The sequence below is a fragment of the Lycium ferocissimum genome, unplaced genomic scaffold, assembly GCF_029784015.1.
Source record: "Lycium ferocissimum isolate CSIRO_LF1 unplaced genomic scaffold, AGI_CSIRO_Lferr_CH_V1 ctg11386, whole genome shotgun sequence".
Classification (NCBI taxonomy): Eukaryota; Viridiplantae; Streptophyta; class Magnoliopsida; order Solanales; family Solanaceae; genus Lycium; species Lycium ferocissimum.
In genome coordinates, this window is record NW_026713815.1 from 4,286 (window position 1) to 20,807 (window position 16,522).

The 16,522-nt window shown below is 33.1% G+C and overlaps 2 protein-coding genes across 2 annotated transcripts; one reads left to right on the forward strand and one right to left on the reverse strand.

The window, feature by feature from the left end:
- Positions 1 to 427: 427 nt before the first annotated feature.
- LOC132041722 (small ribosomal subunit protein uS4y-like) lies at positions 428 to 5,282 on the forward strand. The gene is made up of 3 exons (XM_059432422.1): positions 428 to 462; positions 722 to 847; positions 5,078 to 5,282. Exons 1-3 carry the CDS (start codon positions 428 to 430, stop codon positions 5,280 to 5,282), a joined length of 366 nt encoding a protein of 121 aa, XP_059288405.1.
- An 8,204-nt stretch (positions 5,283 to 13,486) lies between these two features.
- On the reverse strand, positions 13,487 to 15,979 carry LOC132041723 (uncharacterized). The gene is made up of 3 exons (XM_059432423.1): positions 15,852 to 15,979; positions 15,622 to 15,801; positions 13,487 to 14,238 (listed from the first exon to the last, which is right to left on the reverse strand). The coding sequence occupies exons 1-3, from the start codon at positions 15,977 to 15,979 to the stop codon at positions 14,019 to 14,021; spliced, it is 528 nt and encodes a 175-aa protein (XP_059288406.1). The 3' UTR covers positions 13,487 to 14,018.
- Between the last annotated feature and the right edge of the window lie 543 nt (positions 15,980 to 16,522).

Sequence of the window (16,522 nt, forward strand, 5' to 3'; positions counted from 1 at the left end):
TATATTTACATTTTTTTACAAAAATTTTCTAAAATTTGTACATAAATTGAATGTGATCAATTTCATCTTTGATATTTATTATAATATATATTTACATTTTTATACAAAAATTTCAAAGGAATATTATTAAATTGGAGGGTAGAATGGTTGTTCAATATTTGATGGACATTTTGGTAATCCAACTTTAATATTTGAAGCTTCTCACTTTTATAATAATATGATGATGATTATCTGCTAACCAATTACGTGCATCATCACTTTTTGATAATCTAATAGTCCTTGGAGATAAGTATAGTAGGAGCAAAATATACATATTCATACGGGTGGTACTAAGTAGTTGGGATTAAGGCTCAATCCCGTTGAACAATATAATTTTTGGAGCTTCCTTGGCTCGTTCAGAGATTTGTATGTCAATGTTGTTAGAACTATGAGATCTAAAGATCCTCTAGTGGTGGAGAATCTGTAATTAGCCTTAAAAACAAAATTTTGGGTATTGGAATAAAAAATTCAACAGAGAGCGAATGGATACAGAGGATTCAAGCGGTTGAACTTGAACCCAAATAGTTTGGGATTGAGATGGTCTAGTGGCAGCATTTGTTATACTAGTCTCCGGAGATATGTACAATTGTCTCTATCTTCTATTTGCTAATATATCGAGATCTAGGTTTGAATATACAAAATATAGTGCTATTAGCCTTTATTCTTGTTCTTAACCTTTGAGGTGTAACTCAGATGGGAAGACCTTTAAGAAGCCTCGACGCCCATATGAGAAGGAGCGATTTGATGCAGAGTTAAAACTTGTCGGAGAATATGGATTGAGGTGCAAGAGGGAGCTTTGGAGAGTTCAGTATGTTGGAAATCTTACGGAAAACACTTCATATTTAACACACGTATTACTTCTCTTCATCACGAACACTTGAGGGGCCTTCTCTTCATCCACGAACACTTGTAGGACTTCTTCTTTTTAAGCTTGAGGAAAATCTTTGATCACGAACACTTGCAGAAATTCTTTGTAGTTTGAGGCATGCCAATGGCCTTGTCTTAAGGATATTTCACCCGTATGGGTGTATCCCCCTAAAAGATTCAACAAGCTCTTCTTAGTACAAAATTAGGAGCCGTAATCTAACAAAGATTAACCAAAAGAAAACCCGGCACGTAAAATAAAGTAGGAATTATTATATTCAACTTATAAAAGAGAAAGAGTTTTGACTATATATAAGAGGATTAAGTCTCAGCCAATTATGATAGCCAGTAATGTTTCGTTGGTAATTGTCAAAGAAAATTGAAAACTCTTTAATGGATTAATTGTCATTGTCATGGCTAAAGTTAACGTTGGGATGATAACGTTAGAGCGGCCGTCAAAGCTATTCAATAGTCATTAGGAAGAATAATTTGCCAATCAAGATGGGGGTGATTAATGACTTTTGATCATGGCTAGTAAAGAATAAAAATATTTCTTTTGTATTAAAGCCAATAAAAAACCTTAGAAATAATCATTTTATTTTTGAGATATTAAATAGAAAATAATATTTTCTAACAATCCCCCATATATCTCAAAAATAATAAAATAAATAAAATAAGAAGTTTTGCTGGATTTTCACATATGAGTACAATGCGTCGAATCTGGTGTCCCGTAGACTATGAACCAAACCTAGATAAAATAAGTTTAACTTACAGAACAATTGGTGAAGTTTAGAACTTCTATGAACCAAGAATTCTTTTGTAAGTCAGGGTCTTATTCTATCACATTATACTCGCACAATCTTTGTCGTTATTGCGGTTTTGCGCTAGAGGCCACGCGCGTGTCCGCATTATTCATGAGTGCTCTAGTAATCGCGGTTTCATAGGAGTGGCACCACTCCACACTCATATAGGTCCACCATCAAGTGTATTTCTGGCAGAAAATGACCACCACCTATAAAGGATATGGTAATGGATTAAGAATTTATAGCTCAACCTCACTTTGCCTTGCAGTATTGCACTATATTCACACACCATAGGAAGGGACATAGTTTAATAGTGCACTTTTGATCAACTAATGACTTGTTATTACTCATATGAACCTAATTCATGGGATCTCCAATCAAATAGGTTGGGTTACCATCATTGTTAATCTTCTCAAATGACAAAAGTCTCATTCCCCTCAATGTTTCTTTTATTCTTGTGAATCGGCCAAATTCACCTCAGACTTCATACAATTATAAAAACTATCACATCTCACAATAGCGCTATTAAGAAATATTTTCTCACACAACTAATGTTGTTTGGCAACCACAATATATACATGTTGGTTTTATTCCAACCTCAATACTCACTAAGAAGTATCTTAACCTCATCACTAGCCAACTTCAAAGCATAAACTCATATTTCATTGTGGTCTACTTGGCTTATTTTCATATTAATTATTACACCCCCACAAAGGGTAAACGCATACTCGCTAGTGGATTTTGAGATCGACTCAGCATCATTGTATCCTCTCTAGTACAGCAAATATTAATTCACTATAACACTTATCCATCAATTGGTTCTTTGCAAAACCATGTACCGAGAAAAGAAATAACACCATAGTTTTTTTTTTCTTTTTTCAAAAACATTTTGAATAACAAGAACAACTGAAATATTATCACTTTTAAAAATTCTCTCAAAATAACTCTAGTAAGATATCATGACCCCCATAATTTCAAAAATTTCAAAGTAAGGACTTTCATGACTCATAACACCGTAACCCCCACATTTTCAAAGTATTTAAGATAGGGGAACAATAGTTTCAAACCTCATAAGTAGGTTTCTTGGGGCCATGTAAGGTCTCATATTTTGTACAAATTTATGCACCAAAATATATCACAGATATTACTCACACTTAAAAATCAATACAAGATATTATATAGGCAGAGAAGAGATCATTAAAACCACCAAATGTCTCATTACATTTCACAAAACATACGCTGGAGACATGTTTAAAAATAATTATTAGATTAAAATTTATTAATAAGATATTAAAAGAATGAACTTTCACACACTTAACAATGCTTGAAAAGTTAACTAAAATAAGATATTGCATCATAAGATAAACTAGCAGGCCCAAATGTAACACGCCATAATAAATTACATGAATGAATCAAGTAATCATAAGTACTAGCATTTTCGACATTTATTTTGACATAGTAAGCACACAAAAATAAATCATGATTACAATATTCATTGCCCACAAATACATCGTTTTGGTTAACACAATATTTATTAGATTCAAATGAAATTTTCACCCCCACTTTTCCTAATAATCTCACAGAAATCAAATTAGTTCATATATTAGGAGCATATACCACTTCAATTAACGCTAATGTTTTCAGATGTGAGTTTAAGAAGAATTTCCCATTGCCAAAAACTTAAGTCCAAGACAAATAATTCATTCTTCTTCTTCAACATGGGTGTAAAACACAAAGATAATTTTTAGCACAAATATGCTTAGCAAAGACCAAAGTCTAATACCCAATCTCACACATTAGCACAAGATTCGCTTGAGAAATGACTAATTACAATAATTATATCACCCGCTTTTACTCAAATTTACTTTTCGCTTAGCGGGATTATCATTTCTCTGAATCTTCATCCATTTAGGGGCATAGATGGCTTATTTTGCCACACACAAAATAATACATATTTTCATTGAAGATTAAATTTTCGAGGTCATAAAAGACTTAGTCATCCACACTAATTCTAACATTTTCACTTACAACCTTAAAAACTCACTGGACCGACCCAATTCATGAATTCCACGTGAAACCAAATTCAGGTAAGTCATAGAACAATTTAAAAGCAAAATCTATAAGGAGCATTTGTATATACATATTAACAAGTGCACTGAAAATATATATACGTTCATACTAAATCCCAAAACAACTATTCTACTGTGAATATCAACTCTTCTTTAATTAGTAAAAACCTGCGTTAGCACATATGCTTAATATAGAGGACAAAGTACAAGAATTCTCCTTGATACCTTGAGAAACCATTTAATTATACAAGTGCAGTAATTTTCTTGAAAACCGTTTTGACTATATGAGGAAATTATAAAGTTCCATCTAACCACTTCACGTTTTGGAAAACATAGTAGTAGTAGAAGAAGAAAATAACTGTGAACCATGGAGCTCCTCTGTTAATTATAAATCATGAAAAATGTGTCTATGAGTCTTTAGCATAAAGTGGGCCCGTAACTAAATATATTCTTCTTCCCCTTAGACTTCCACAACCACACAGACCTATGTACGATTAGCATTCAAATATTAGGAGAAGCATCCCTTGGAAGCTTGACAGTTGTATGTTGGGCTGTTACTATCGATTTTTACGTAAGAATAGAGCGAAAATATCCTGCATGATTGTTGGAAATCTTCTGAAAAACACTTCATCGTGAACACGTATTGGGACTTCATCACGAAACGGCATCAGGAACTTCTTACATCACTTAACACTTGTAGGGACTTCTTTAAGCTTGAGGAAAATGCTTGATCACGAACACTCATGAAAGTTCTTCGTAGCTTCGAGGCATGCCAATGGTAATTGTCTTAAGTATATTTCGCCTAGGTATTGGGTGTATACGAAGGATTCAACAAGCTCTTCTAGTACAAAAGCTAGGGCCTTAATCTTACAAAGATTAACCAAAAGAAAACCCGGCCGTAAAATAAAGTAGGAATTATTATATTCATCTTATAAAAGAGAAAGAGTTGTGACTATATATAGGAGGATTAAGTCTGACCAATTATGATAGCCAGTAACGTTTCGTTGGTAATTGTCAAAGAAAATTGAAAACTCTTTAATGGATTAATTGTCATTGTCATGGCTAAAGTTAACGTTGGGATGATAACGTTAGAGCGGCCATCAAAGCTATTCAATAGTCATTAGGAAGAATAATGGCCAATCAACATGGGGTGATTAATGACTTTTGATCATGGCTAGTAAAGAATAAAAATATTTTTTTTGCATTAAAGCCAATAAAAAACCTTAGAAATAATCATTTTATTTTTGAGATATCAAATAGAAAATAATATTTTCTAACACATTATGCTTTGAGCCGTATCAGAAATGCTGCAAGAATGCTTCTGACCTTGGATGAGAAAGACCCAAGTCGTATTATCGAAGGTGAAGCACTCTTGAGGAGGATGAACAGATATGGGTTATTGGATGAGAGCCAAAACAAGCTCGATTATGTCTTAGCCCTCACTGTGGAGAACTTTCTTGAGCGTTGTCTCCAAACCCTTGTCTTCAAGACTGGCATGGCTAAGTAAATCCACCATGCTAGACAGGAAGAAGAAAATACTCCCGAAAAAAGATTATATTAGCGTTCCCGTTACTGGCTTTGTACAAGAATGTAGTGAGGATTCCAAAGTTTCTTCTACTTACTTATATTAACGCAGGAATCCTAACTACTTTCTTCTACGAAGTAATTAACGAGAACGCTAATATAAACTTTAAGGTTCATTGACTATTCTATCAGCACAAGAACATATTTGACTTAACATGATTGGTTGTCCATATACATACACTCCCATTATATCCAACATGGAAATTGTTGTTTGGCAATTGACCACATCACTCCCGAAATATTTCGGGTTTAGTAGAGCTAAATGGGAGATATGGGGTTCATCATCATCTTCTCCTTCCTGGATGGACTCTTTTAGAAAAAGTTGGTTTTTTAAGTTGATACATTGTATTGAAAGTTTTAGTACCATATATAAGCTTTTAAAACGAGTGACAGCTACACGGAACCCTGACCTACGCAGAATATGTATTTCCTTTTTTTTTTAATTTCAGAATATTCTAATATATTTACTTTTCCGTTTAGGTTAGGATCTACATTAATGGTAAATAATGTATTTCCTTCTTTTAGTTTAAGCATATTATAAAATATTTATTTTTCCGTTTTGCTCAGAATCCACATTAATCATAGGATATTCTACATTAATGGTAAGATATATTTTTTTTATTATTTCTTTATCTAGTAACAGATATAAATATGCTAACATCCACCATTTTGTTATCAGGGAACTCGTTGTGTGTAATTATTGTACCATCAAATATACAGACTAAGAATAATTTTAAAATGCAATATAAGAATTGTTAATACCATCGTGTAGAGTGCGGAAAGTAACACGTTAAAGTCGGAAATATTCTTTTATTTTCGAGAGTACCAAACAATTTAATTTTGATCGTAATTCCGGATATGAAAAATTTAAATTTTTTGAAATAAATTTACATATTTGAAAACCACGTAAAAAATGCTATAAATGAGTAGGAAAAAATATTTCCGTTGCTGGGACTTCAACCCGGATCTTTCGGGTGAGAGCCAAGTATCCTAACCAACTAGACTACAGCGGATTTTTGTTTATTAATATGTCATATTGGTCTTGTGGCATTGTTGATTCCTCTTATCGTAACACTTAAAAATAATATTTAGGGTCTTCATCAGAAAATTACCACACTTAGATAGATATTTCGTAAATCATTCTGATAATTTGCTTAGGTTGATTTATTTGTGTGACTAACAATTGCTTTAGATTTTACAGCAGTTATAGACACTTAATTAGCTTGCTTCTTTAATTTGCAAGAATTCTAACTCTATTGGGCAATGTCTTTAGTAAATCAAACTTCAATATGCACTCGACCTTGTATATTGGCTGCATTAGCTCTAGTATGATTACGAGTGGCAAATGGTTCTTGAAAGGCTAAGGTTAGGCGGGTTGAAATGGGTTGTAGAGTGTCGAATGGGCGGGTTAGGCGAAAATTGGCCAATCAAAATGGCCTGAGCAGAATAAATGGGTTGGTAATATGGCCCAAAAATTCTTGCTAATTGAATTTAATTTAAATGGGCCGGGTGTGACCCGCCCACTAGACCCAATTTTTTTGAAGATACATTTTTCTAAAAACATTTTTCGCGAAAAATATTTTCGCGATTTTTCGTGAAAATATTTTTGAGGAAAACATTTCGTAAAAATATTTTGGAGAAAAACATTTTTGTGAAAAATATTTCCCTTCATATTAAACATAATTGCGTGAAAAATATTTCCCTTCATATTAAACATACCACAAACTTATAAGATACATGATACAAGAAAAGTGTATACATAAAAAAAAAAAAGTAAATCTCCTTGATAAACAAAATTTAAGTAAATATTAAAAATGGGCTAGAATTTGGTTGTTGGAGATCACTTTAAAATGAAATTTATGTTGGGTTGGGCTAAAACTAAACCCTAAATCGGACTAATTATTTTGAGCTTGTCCTAAAATTTTGGGTGGGTTGGGCGGGCCATCATCTTTTGGGCCAAATTTGACACCCTTAGGTTGAACCAATTAATGTGTCAATGCCTAAACCTGCAAAGTTTGTTTGCTAAGATGAGTCTTATTTTTGCGTGGATTGCTTACTTTTGGGTGTCTTTAAATTTTCCTTCATATTTGGGGTTTTTAATTTTCCCCCCTCGTATTTTTTGTTTTTAAATTTTTCCCCGGCTTGCAACTCTGGGTTCCGAAAAATTGGGGGTTTCGAGTTGAACCCCGCTCCAAAAAATTAAAAAAAAAATTGAAACAAGGTTTGGGTCGCGTGTATCGGCCCCGGCATACACTTTTGGGGTTACCAAATTTATACCGCATCTCACTTATGGGCGGACTTGGCGTAAGTATGCCGTCCATAACTTTGGTAATTCCTTAACAAGTTATGCGGTGGGGGCATACTTTAATCGGCAAACTTTTATAATGACCGTAATAAACTTGTGAAGGAATTACCAAAGTTATGCGGACCGGCATACTTATACCAAGTGTGCCCGTAAGGCATAAGTATGCGCGGGTCGGCATAAGTTTGGTAATTCGCCCAACGAGTTTATGCGGTGGGGGCATACTTTAACGGGCAAACTTTTATGCGGGCCCGATAAACTTGTGAAGGAATTACCAAAGTTATGCGGTTCGACCGCATACTTATGCCAAGTGCGCCCATAAGGACCCCTTGGCATGCGGTCCGACAAAGCTTTGGTAATTCCTTCACAAGTGTAATGCGGTGGGGGCCTCTTGAAATTTAAACTACACCTTGCGATTTTTTTTAAAATTTTGAGCGTATTGGGGGTTCGCACTTGGGCAACGAGTTTAAGCCGAAGGACAAAATTTAAAGATTTCAACTACGAGGGGCAAAATTTGAAGACCACCCCAAAGAAGGGCAAATTTCGCGACCGCCAAGATGGCCGGGGTCAAGATAGCAATAATGGGCCATAGCCCAACCCGCCCAACTTGTCTGAATTTTTTTTTCTTTTATGGATATTAAAATAAGAGAAAATTACATCATAAGTCACTATACAAGAATTAAGAACATAAATAGCACAACTTTTCATATTCTACAAAAAGAACACTATTTATTACATTTATAACATTTGAAAATAAATATGTGACGAATGGGAATGTCCCCTAAATCAGGGAGTGATATCTTGTTTTCTTTATTTTCATTTATCCATCATTTATTTCTCTGATTTAAGGATAAATATCTACCAACTTATCTATCTTCTTCAACCAATATATCCTCCATCTCCTATTACTCATCCCTCTATTCTTTCATTTTATTTATAAAAAACACATTCGAAAGATAATTATTATATGAGGTATTACTGCATACAATATTATTTAGTTCACACACAAAATTATACGAGGTATATAAAATTAATTATACAAGGTATGATATAATTATACAAGGTATATAAAATATTATACAAGGTATAATAGAATTATAGAATATTATTATGTATAATAATTTTATTATACAACCCATTTCCTACCGTGTTGAATGAGAGCTACTATTTATATGAAAATATTTATACAAGGTATGATATAATTATACAAAGTATGATATAATTATACAAGGTATATAAAATTATTATACAGGGTATAATAAAATTATACAAAATATTATACAGGGTATAATAAAATTATACAAATATTATTTTGTGTATAATAATTTTATTATACTACCTATTTCCTACCGTGTTGAATCAGAGCTACTATTTACTCCTTCATGGGTAAACAATGAAACCAGACTAGAATAGGAAGGAAGTGGAAAGAAAATTATTGTACTTATGTTCCACATCTCATTTTTCATTATGTTGAATCAAAATTGTGATTTTATTATCCATGTATGATTAATCAAATAAGGCCAGAATAAGGAGAAAGTAGAAAATTAAAAGAAGAACGTTAATTAGTATAGGAGTAGTTAATCGTAAAGAAGCAGTTATAAGATATCTACTATGAACTAAAAATGGGGTAAAACCATTCAAAAAATTACATGCCCAAATGCTTGTACGCATGAAAATTGGCTTATTGGCTTAATGATATTGCGTTATCGGATTAGCGGTTGGGTAATGGATTAAAATTTTATAGTTAACGGCTTATCGGTGCGGGGGCAGATTACTCAATTTTCTTATCGGGTAAACCGTTAATCCGTTAAGAATTTGTCATATTTATATTCTTACCCCTAACATATAAAATATGTATTGTGATTGTAATTTGTAAACTTAAAGCCAAAGCCTCAACCTAAAATATGTATGTTAATTGTGAAACCTGGTTGTTTTCTATCAAATAGTTCATTCCTTGTTTCTTGTTTGCCTATATTGTAGTTTGCTAATTTTCTTGGAAAAATGTTGCTACTTGCTACGTTATTGTTACTAATATTGAATCCAACATTTGAATCTTCTTGGTTATATTCCTATCCATTTTTTGGGGGATATCATTATCTTCTTTATAACCTTGACAGTGTAAAATAAGTAAAAATATTACATTTTGAGTCACTTTAAAGGCAGGTAATTTCCTTGACTACATGTGGTTTTATCATTCATTTTTCTCTTAGATTTAACCGATATACCGCTTGATAACCGTCCGATAATTGCTAATCCGATACCGAACCAACCGATATCTTATAGGTTGACCAGCGGATTAGCACTTTTAAAAGCCGATAACCATTAAGTCGAACCGTTAGCGTAATTATCCGTCCAATCTGCCCGATAATCGGCCCTAAAATGGGAGACTGGTGTGGGTTTATTATTTTAAGAAAAAATCACGTCTGGATGATTTCCTTATAAATAGGAATTTGTTTTTACTATGGAATTTCTTATTTTGCCATGGAATGTTAATTGCATTTACATGCTAAGGGTATGTAAATATTATTGTATTATTGTCTACTTATGTTTTTTCCCCCTAAAATAAACATTCTTAACCAAGTATTTTCAAACAAGTTTTAATACATATTACTTAAAGTTAAAAAATTATACAAATAAGTATAGCTACTCCAGTTGCAAGGATTAAAATTCTTTTTCACGAGTATAACAAAGGCCACTTGATAGAATATCAAGATAATGACACTTTGTTATCCAGTTTAATAATCTCTTTTGAAGAACTAGTTAATTTTTAGAAATATCCTAGTAAGCTGCTTGTTTATATTCTTAAATATAAATGTCTTTCACCATAAAAGCTTGCAGCAGAAGATCTACATCCAAAGAATTATTAATAATATTTGAAATCAAAGCAAAAAATAAATGCTAAAGTAAATTATTTGATACAATTTGCGCATGGCACTGCTAAATTAAAATAAAACATGACAACTTATAAAAAGGTTCTAAGATGGTTTTCTCAGACGTCAATTAGATTTGGAATAAGATGAACGTTAGCCACTGTCCACTAAGTTTATTTCATGCCCAATATGATCTTTGAGGCTTTGTTCATAAAGAAAGAAGAGAAAGTGACACGTATAAGAAGAGATTCTTTTAGGCCACTGACGGGTCGATTTGGGCTAAAGTTTTGGGCTGATTTGGGCTACTGCAGATAGATGGGTTTAGTTGCGTTGTTCCCAAACATAACCCAATCCATTAAAATTCGAGTAAGTTGGGCGGGTCAAATGGGTTTGAGTTGGTTTGACCACCCCTAAGTATGTATCATACCTCGTAGCTTTATCCAAATGCACAGGCTTGCCTATTACACTCACAATTAAAGATGATTTCTTTCAATTTTACTAAATCACAATGTCCATCTAAATACCTCGATTGAATAAGCAGCATGTTTGTCCATTTTGATCAATATGTAGAAAGTGCGGCGTTAATAATGCTGTTGTAATGTACTGGTGATTAGTAATGGGATGAAAATATGTGTTTTGTTTACTTGTAAAGAAAATGTTTGATGCATGAGGGTTATTTCGGTCACTTAAGCTGTTTTAATCCATGTGATAATTATGGTAATGGGCCGCTCGGCCATCTAGTTTGTAGAAATTGGCCCAATTTCCTTATTCTTTCGAGCTGCAATTAGCGATGCTTACTTATTTTGGGGTGGTCTTTAATTTTTGTCCATCAAAATAAAAGTATTTAACTTTTGTCCTTCGGCTAAAAACCTCAAGATTCCGGGTTCGAACCCTTACTCAGGCAAAAATTAAAAAAAAATTCGCTAGGTAGAGGTTGCCTGAAAACTATGCCTTAAGGTAAAATTTTGTAGGCAAACTATGCCTTAGCAAACTCTGCCTTAACTCTACCTTAAGGCAGAGTTTTAGGCAAAATTCTGCCTTGCGAATCCAAGTTCTATCTGACATTTTTTTAAAATTTTTTTTAACTGAGCAGGGGTTCGAACCCGAAACCCAAGAGTTTTAGGCGAAGGCGAAAAAAATTAAGATAGTAATTTGAGGGCAAAAATTAAAGACCAGGGCATTTGAAGGGCACTCCGCACAAAATAAGTATTCTTTCCAGGTTTAGCCCAATTTGTATGTATTCTGACAAAAAATATTTTAGCTCCGGTTAAAACCTACTTTTCTCTTTCCCATCCGTCTCTCTTCTCTCTCACATACACTCACTTCTTTCTTCTCCACCAAATCTTCTTCAAAAGTGTTAATTTTTCAACCACAAGCTCCAAATAATATTAGGATCAAATCTCAAATATATTTTGTGCTAATTTCATCAAGATCAAAAGACCCATTTAAATTTCTTCAAGTTTTTTCAAGGTGTCCAATGGTGTTTTGTACACTATTCAACAAGATAAAACTCGTCTAAAATATCGTATTTGATTTTGGAGCACATAACTCATTACCTAATTTCTTCTTTCCTCTAACCCTACTCTTTTTAATGTGAATTTTTTTTTCTTTTCTTGAAAGCAAATCAAAAGTTATTGTAACGACCCTAGTAACCCATATTTTATGTGATAATGCATACTGTAAATTGTACATTCCAAAGAGAACTGGAAAAAGGCTATCCAAATGAATAAATAAAAGTTCTAATAAAACCTTCAGAATGTTGTCCTTTTCTCTTCGTTTTTTATTTCATTTTTTTCTCTCGTTTCAAGTTCATCCATTTGAATTCTTTTGATGTAATGGTAGATGGATGACGGCTTTGTAATGTAAATTTGTATAACAATTGCATTTACACTGTATAATAGTGTATGACTACATGATATACATTGTTATACAACGTAGATACATTTTTATACATGGTTATACATAACATATACACTATTTACAATATGTATATATAATGTATTTTTTTAAACTGGTAAAGTTGCATGTATATATATAATGTATATATATGTAATATAGTGTATAAGGATGTATATGTAATGTATAATAGTGTATATGCATTTTTATACACCATGTTATACAGATTTTAACAATGAAAAGAAAAAATAAATAAAAGGGTTCTATGGTAGCTCGAGGAAGAAGGTAAAAAAATAACAATAAAATAAATTTGGCTTCATGAAATTCGATGTAAACATATGTTGGTTATTTTAGATGTAAAAATTTATACGGTTATACTCATTGTAAACTATTTGCTTGGGCATCATAAATGGGTAAGTATTCCTATTATTAATTCATGTATTCTTATTTAACTTCTATCTCGCATAAAATAATACATAATTTCTTGCATGACTAATGCAGGTATTAGTTGTGTTGGCAACAAGAATACCAACCAAACAATTTATTGCTAAATGCTAATGCTGAATTCTAGGCAAGCATCAAACTAAGTAACCAAACATTGTTTCGTAAATGGCAGGGGTTTTGGGGGGGAGGGATGGGAGTGGGTGTCGAAGGTGGGGGTGGGATGGGTTTGTTGGAGTGTTGGGGTGGGGAGAGGGTAAAAACGTACACTTATTTGGGTGTTTATACCAAATCAATAAATGCCATTTGTTTGGATAATATAAAGTTACCAAAGAAGTCATATTCCTAATTGTTAAGGGACTTTTTTTCTGGAGAAGATATTTGACCAACCAAATATGTAAATGAAGAATTCCTCCACAAACATACCCTAAATTCCTCAAAATTTCTACTTGGTAACTTGCCTTTTATAGCATGTGCATTTCCCAAGTCAACTGACTTAAATTAAGATTCTTGCAAAGGAGCTTTTAGTTAGCTTGAAACAACAACAATTTACCCAATTGACAAAACAAAAGTACACAGTACTATATGCTAAGAATCAATCACTTCCAATTTATAACCAAGTCAACTCAATCCATTATTTTTAATTACAGGGAACATCTTGGACCAGAAAAGCAGACATCAGAAGTTACATAGGAGTATCAAAATAAGAAAGAAAAATAGAATGTAGCTCATAGCATGCCATATTATGTAATTCATGTCTTAAGAACTTGTTCAAAATCTCATATAAAGATAAATGATTTCCTCATCTAAATAAAAGGAAGGTTTCATGGATGATGTATGATGTATGAATCATGCCACTCCAGGATCTAAAGGTCAAACGTTATTGCCAACTTAAACAATAATATTATATAGCCAAACTAAGAAAATGATACAGATTCAAAAGAAGATCTGAAGTATATAATCTCACTTATCTCAGAAAAAAGGCTATATTATTGGTAAACTCGACCAAGAACTTAGCTCAGATCATGTGAAAGACGCAGCAATGGTATAAGTTATGCTGGTTTTATGTACTAAAAACACTCAAAACCTTGCTATCTGTAAGACGCGGAAAAAGATTTGAGGCAAGAAACAGTTAACTCTATTTACCTCATCAAAACAAACTTACACGGAGAAACCACGGTAGCAAAAAAACTATTATCAGGCATGCTATCAACAAGTTACAAAATGGTTGTCCACGCCAGCGAGCTCTATCTCGGTCTGCTGAACCAGTAGCACTTGCAATAAATCTCGCTTCATTCCACTCTTCAATAAATCTATTGTCGCTGATACCAGTGACATTTTTTGCAATCTCCCGACAAATTTCACACAATCTGCACGATTTGGAATTTCAACTTTAACAAGCAGCAAAACAATATACATCCTGAATTCCAAGTTTTAATTATTCCCCTTTTTAGTCTTTACGTCTTCTCAGGGTGTTGGCATAGAAAATGATTGTACCAGAACAAAGCAGCTTTACGTTTACGCTAAGTTACCCTTATCAAGCAATTCAATCACTTTTAGAATTTCAATACTAGAGTTTTCTACAATTCAAGAGGGTTTCCAGGTTAAGCACATAATGCCATTCATTTAGATCACTAAGCAACAAGAGTTCCCTGCCCGGACATAACAAGCTCTTGATTTTACGAGCTGAAAATTTAAAAAGAAAAATCATCTTATCTGGCGTTTCTTGTGCAAGGAGTTGGGAATAATGTAATAATTATGTTGCTGGTCTGCCAGAGTGCAAACCATCTATATATGGCATGTAATTCAAAATATCATGTTATCCGGGAACTTTCATAGACAGTAAAGGATATCCTTTAGTTTTGGAAACCTAGGGGAGCCAAGCTTGGGGATATTGAAGCACACAAATTTATTCCCCGGGCTTTGATGGCGGTATTGTGGAGAGTGTGAAACCTACAGTTTCAAGGTTTGGAGAAACTACAGCAAGTTCTAATATTTCCTCATGTTCTGTTATTTGGCACAAACAAGTCATATCGACCGACCACCAGTATAGGACACAGGATAAATTTCGTTGAGAACAATTAAGTGCAAATCTTTCTGCTCGTGAAACACATTAGAACTCTGTCTGCATAGGAATTTAGTTAATAAAAATGATCAATTATTAGACATTAGAACTATATGATAATGCAAAGGGCCCTAGATTGATTATGCATGTAGGTGCCGAGGTTCCTCATCACAACTTGAACGGAAAAAAACACAGGTCAGTAAAAATCTTAAGTATAAACACAACTACAACAATTCAAGTGATTGTCAATGACTGAATTTAGCCCTCTAATACTATAGTTTAAAAGACTCTCCCAAAGCAATATATGCTTTTATCGCGTTGATGTTAGGGTCGGCTTGCGTGTAACGGCTTTGATTATTCGTCCGGTACATTACTTCCACGGGGCTAATTCCAATAAAGACAAAGCTTTAACTTGAAAATCTTCTACATCTTAGTTTTTAGACATATGACTCATAAGTACACAGTATATTAAACGCAAGAAAAAAAGGCAGAACTGTAAACTTAACCTGGGGACATGATTAGATTAAAGAATACATATATGATCATCAGTCAAAAAACAAATGATAGTAAAGAATGATAAATAAACATGAATAATATGTAAATAAAGACGAGGAAAAAAGTAAAGAATGATAAATAAACATGAATAATATGTAAATAAAGACGAGGAAAAAGGAAAAAGTTAAGATACCTATTTCCTTTAAGCTTAAACCAAGTTTCTGCACAATGAGAATGAACAAATCCAAGCTCTCCTTTACATCCACAACCAATCTCAATCAAATCCACCCATTTTTTTCCACTTTCAAATGTATCCAAATGACATATCCTACACACCTTCTCAAAATCACCATCCAAATGCTTCTCAATTTTCCTTCCTCAACATCATACTTCACATCAATCACACTTGAAAAATTCTCTTGCTTCAAATCCTTCACTATCACCTCATTCCCACCAATCCCTGAATCCTCATTTTCAAGATTTTGATCCAATCTGATAGTGATTACTGTCTCCAGAGCTCTCTGATTCCGAGTATCAGTCTCCTTATCCATAACTTTTTTGTTATTTCTAGGAATCTCATGCAAAATACTCCAAGAAAATAGTTCCAATCAATCAAACAAAGAAAAGGGTCACTGAATCAACAACAAATTAACACGTGATTAGTTAAACTTTAAGGCATTTAGGGGCCAATTGGGAAGTGAGAAAATAAAGATAAGAAGGTAAAGATCCATACAAATAGTACAAAAGAAGAGAATGACAGTTTTTCTTTCTTTCTGGATTTATGAAATTAGTTTGCTATGAAAAGTTCAAGTTTCCTGTGTTGGTATGTCAACCGATTTGTATCATTGTATGTACTCTACTCCATATATATAGGTGGTAGTTGAATTGGTTTAACAGATTAGTAGACTTTTCAAGTCTTCACTTAATAAAAAGCCAAGGGGGACACGTTTATTCTTTTTTACTACACTGCACCTGATTTATTGAAGATAAAGATATATACTTCTCCGATTTTCAAGTTTTCAAGTTAGACTGAGTAAAAATTTAAGAAAAATATTGAATTTTAAAATTTATGATCTAGCTATAAAAAGATGTCA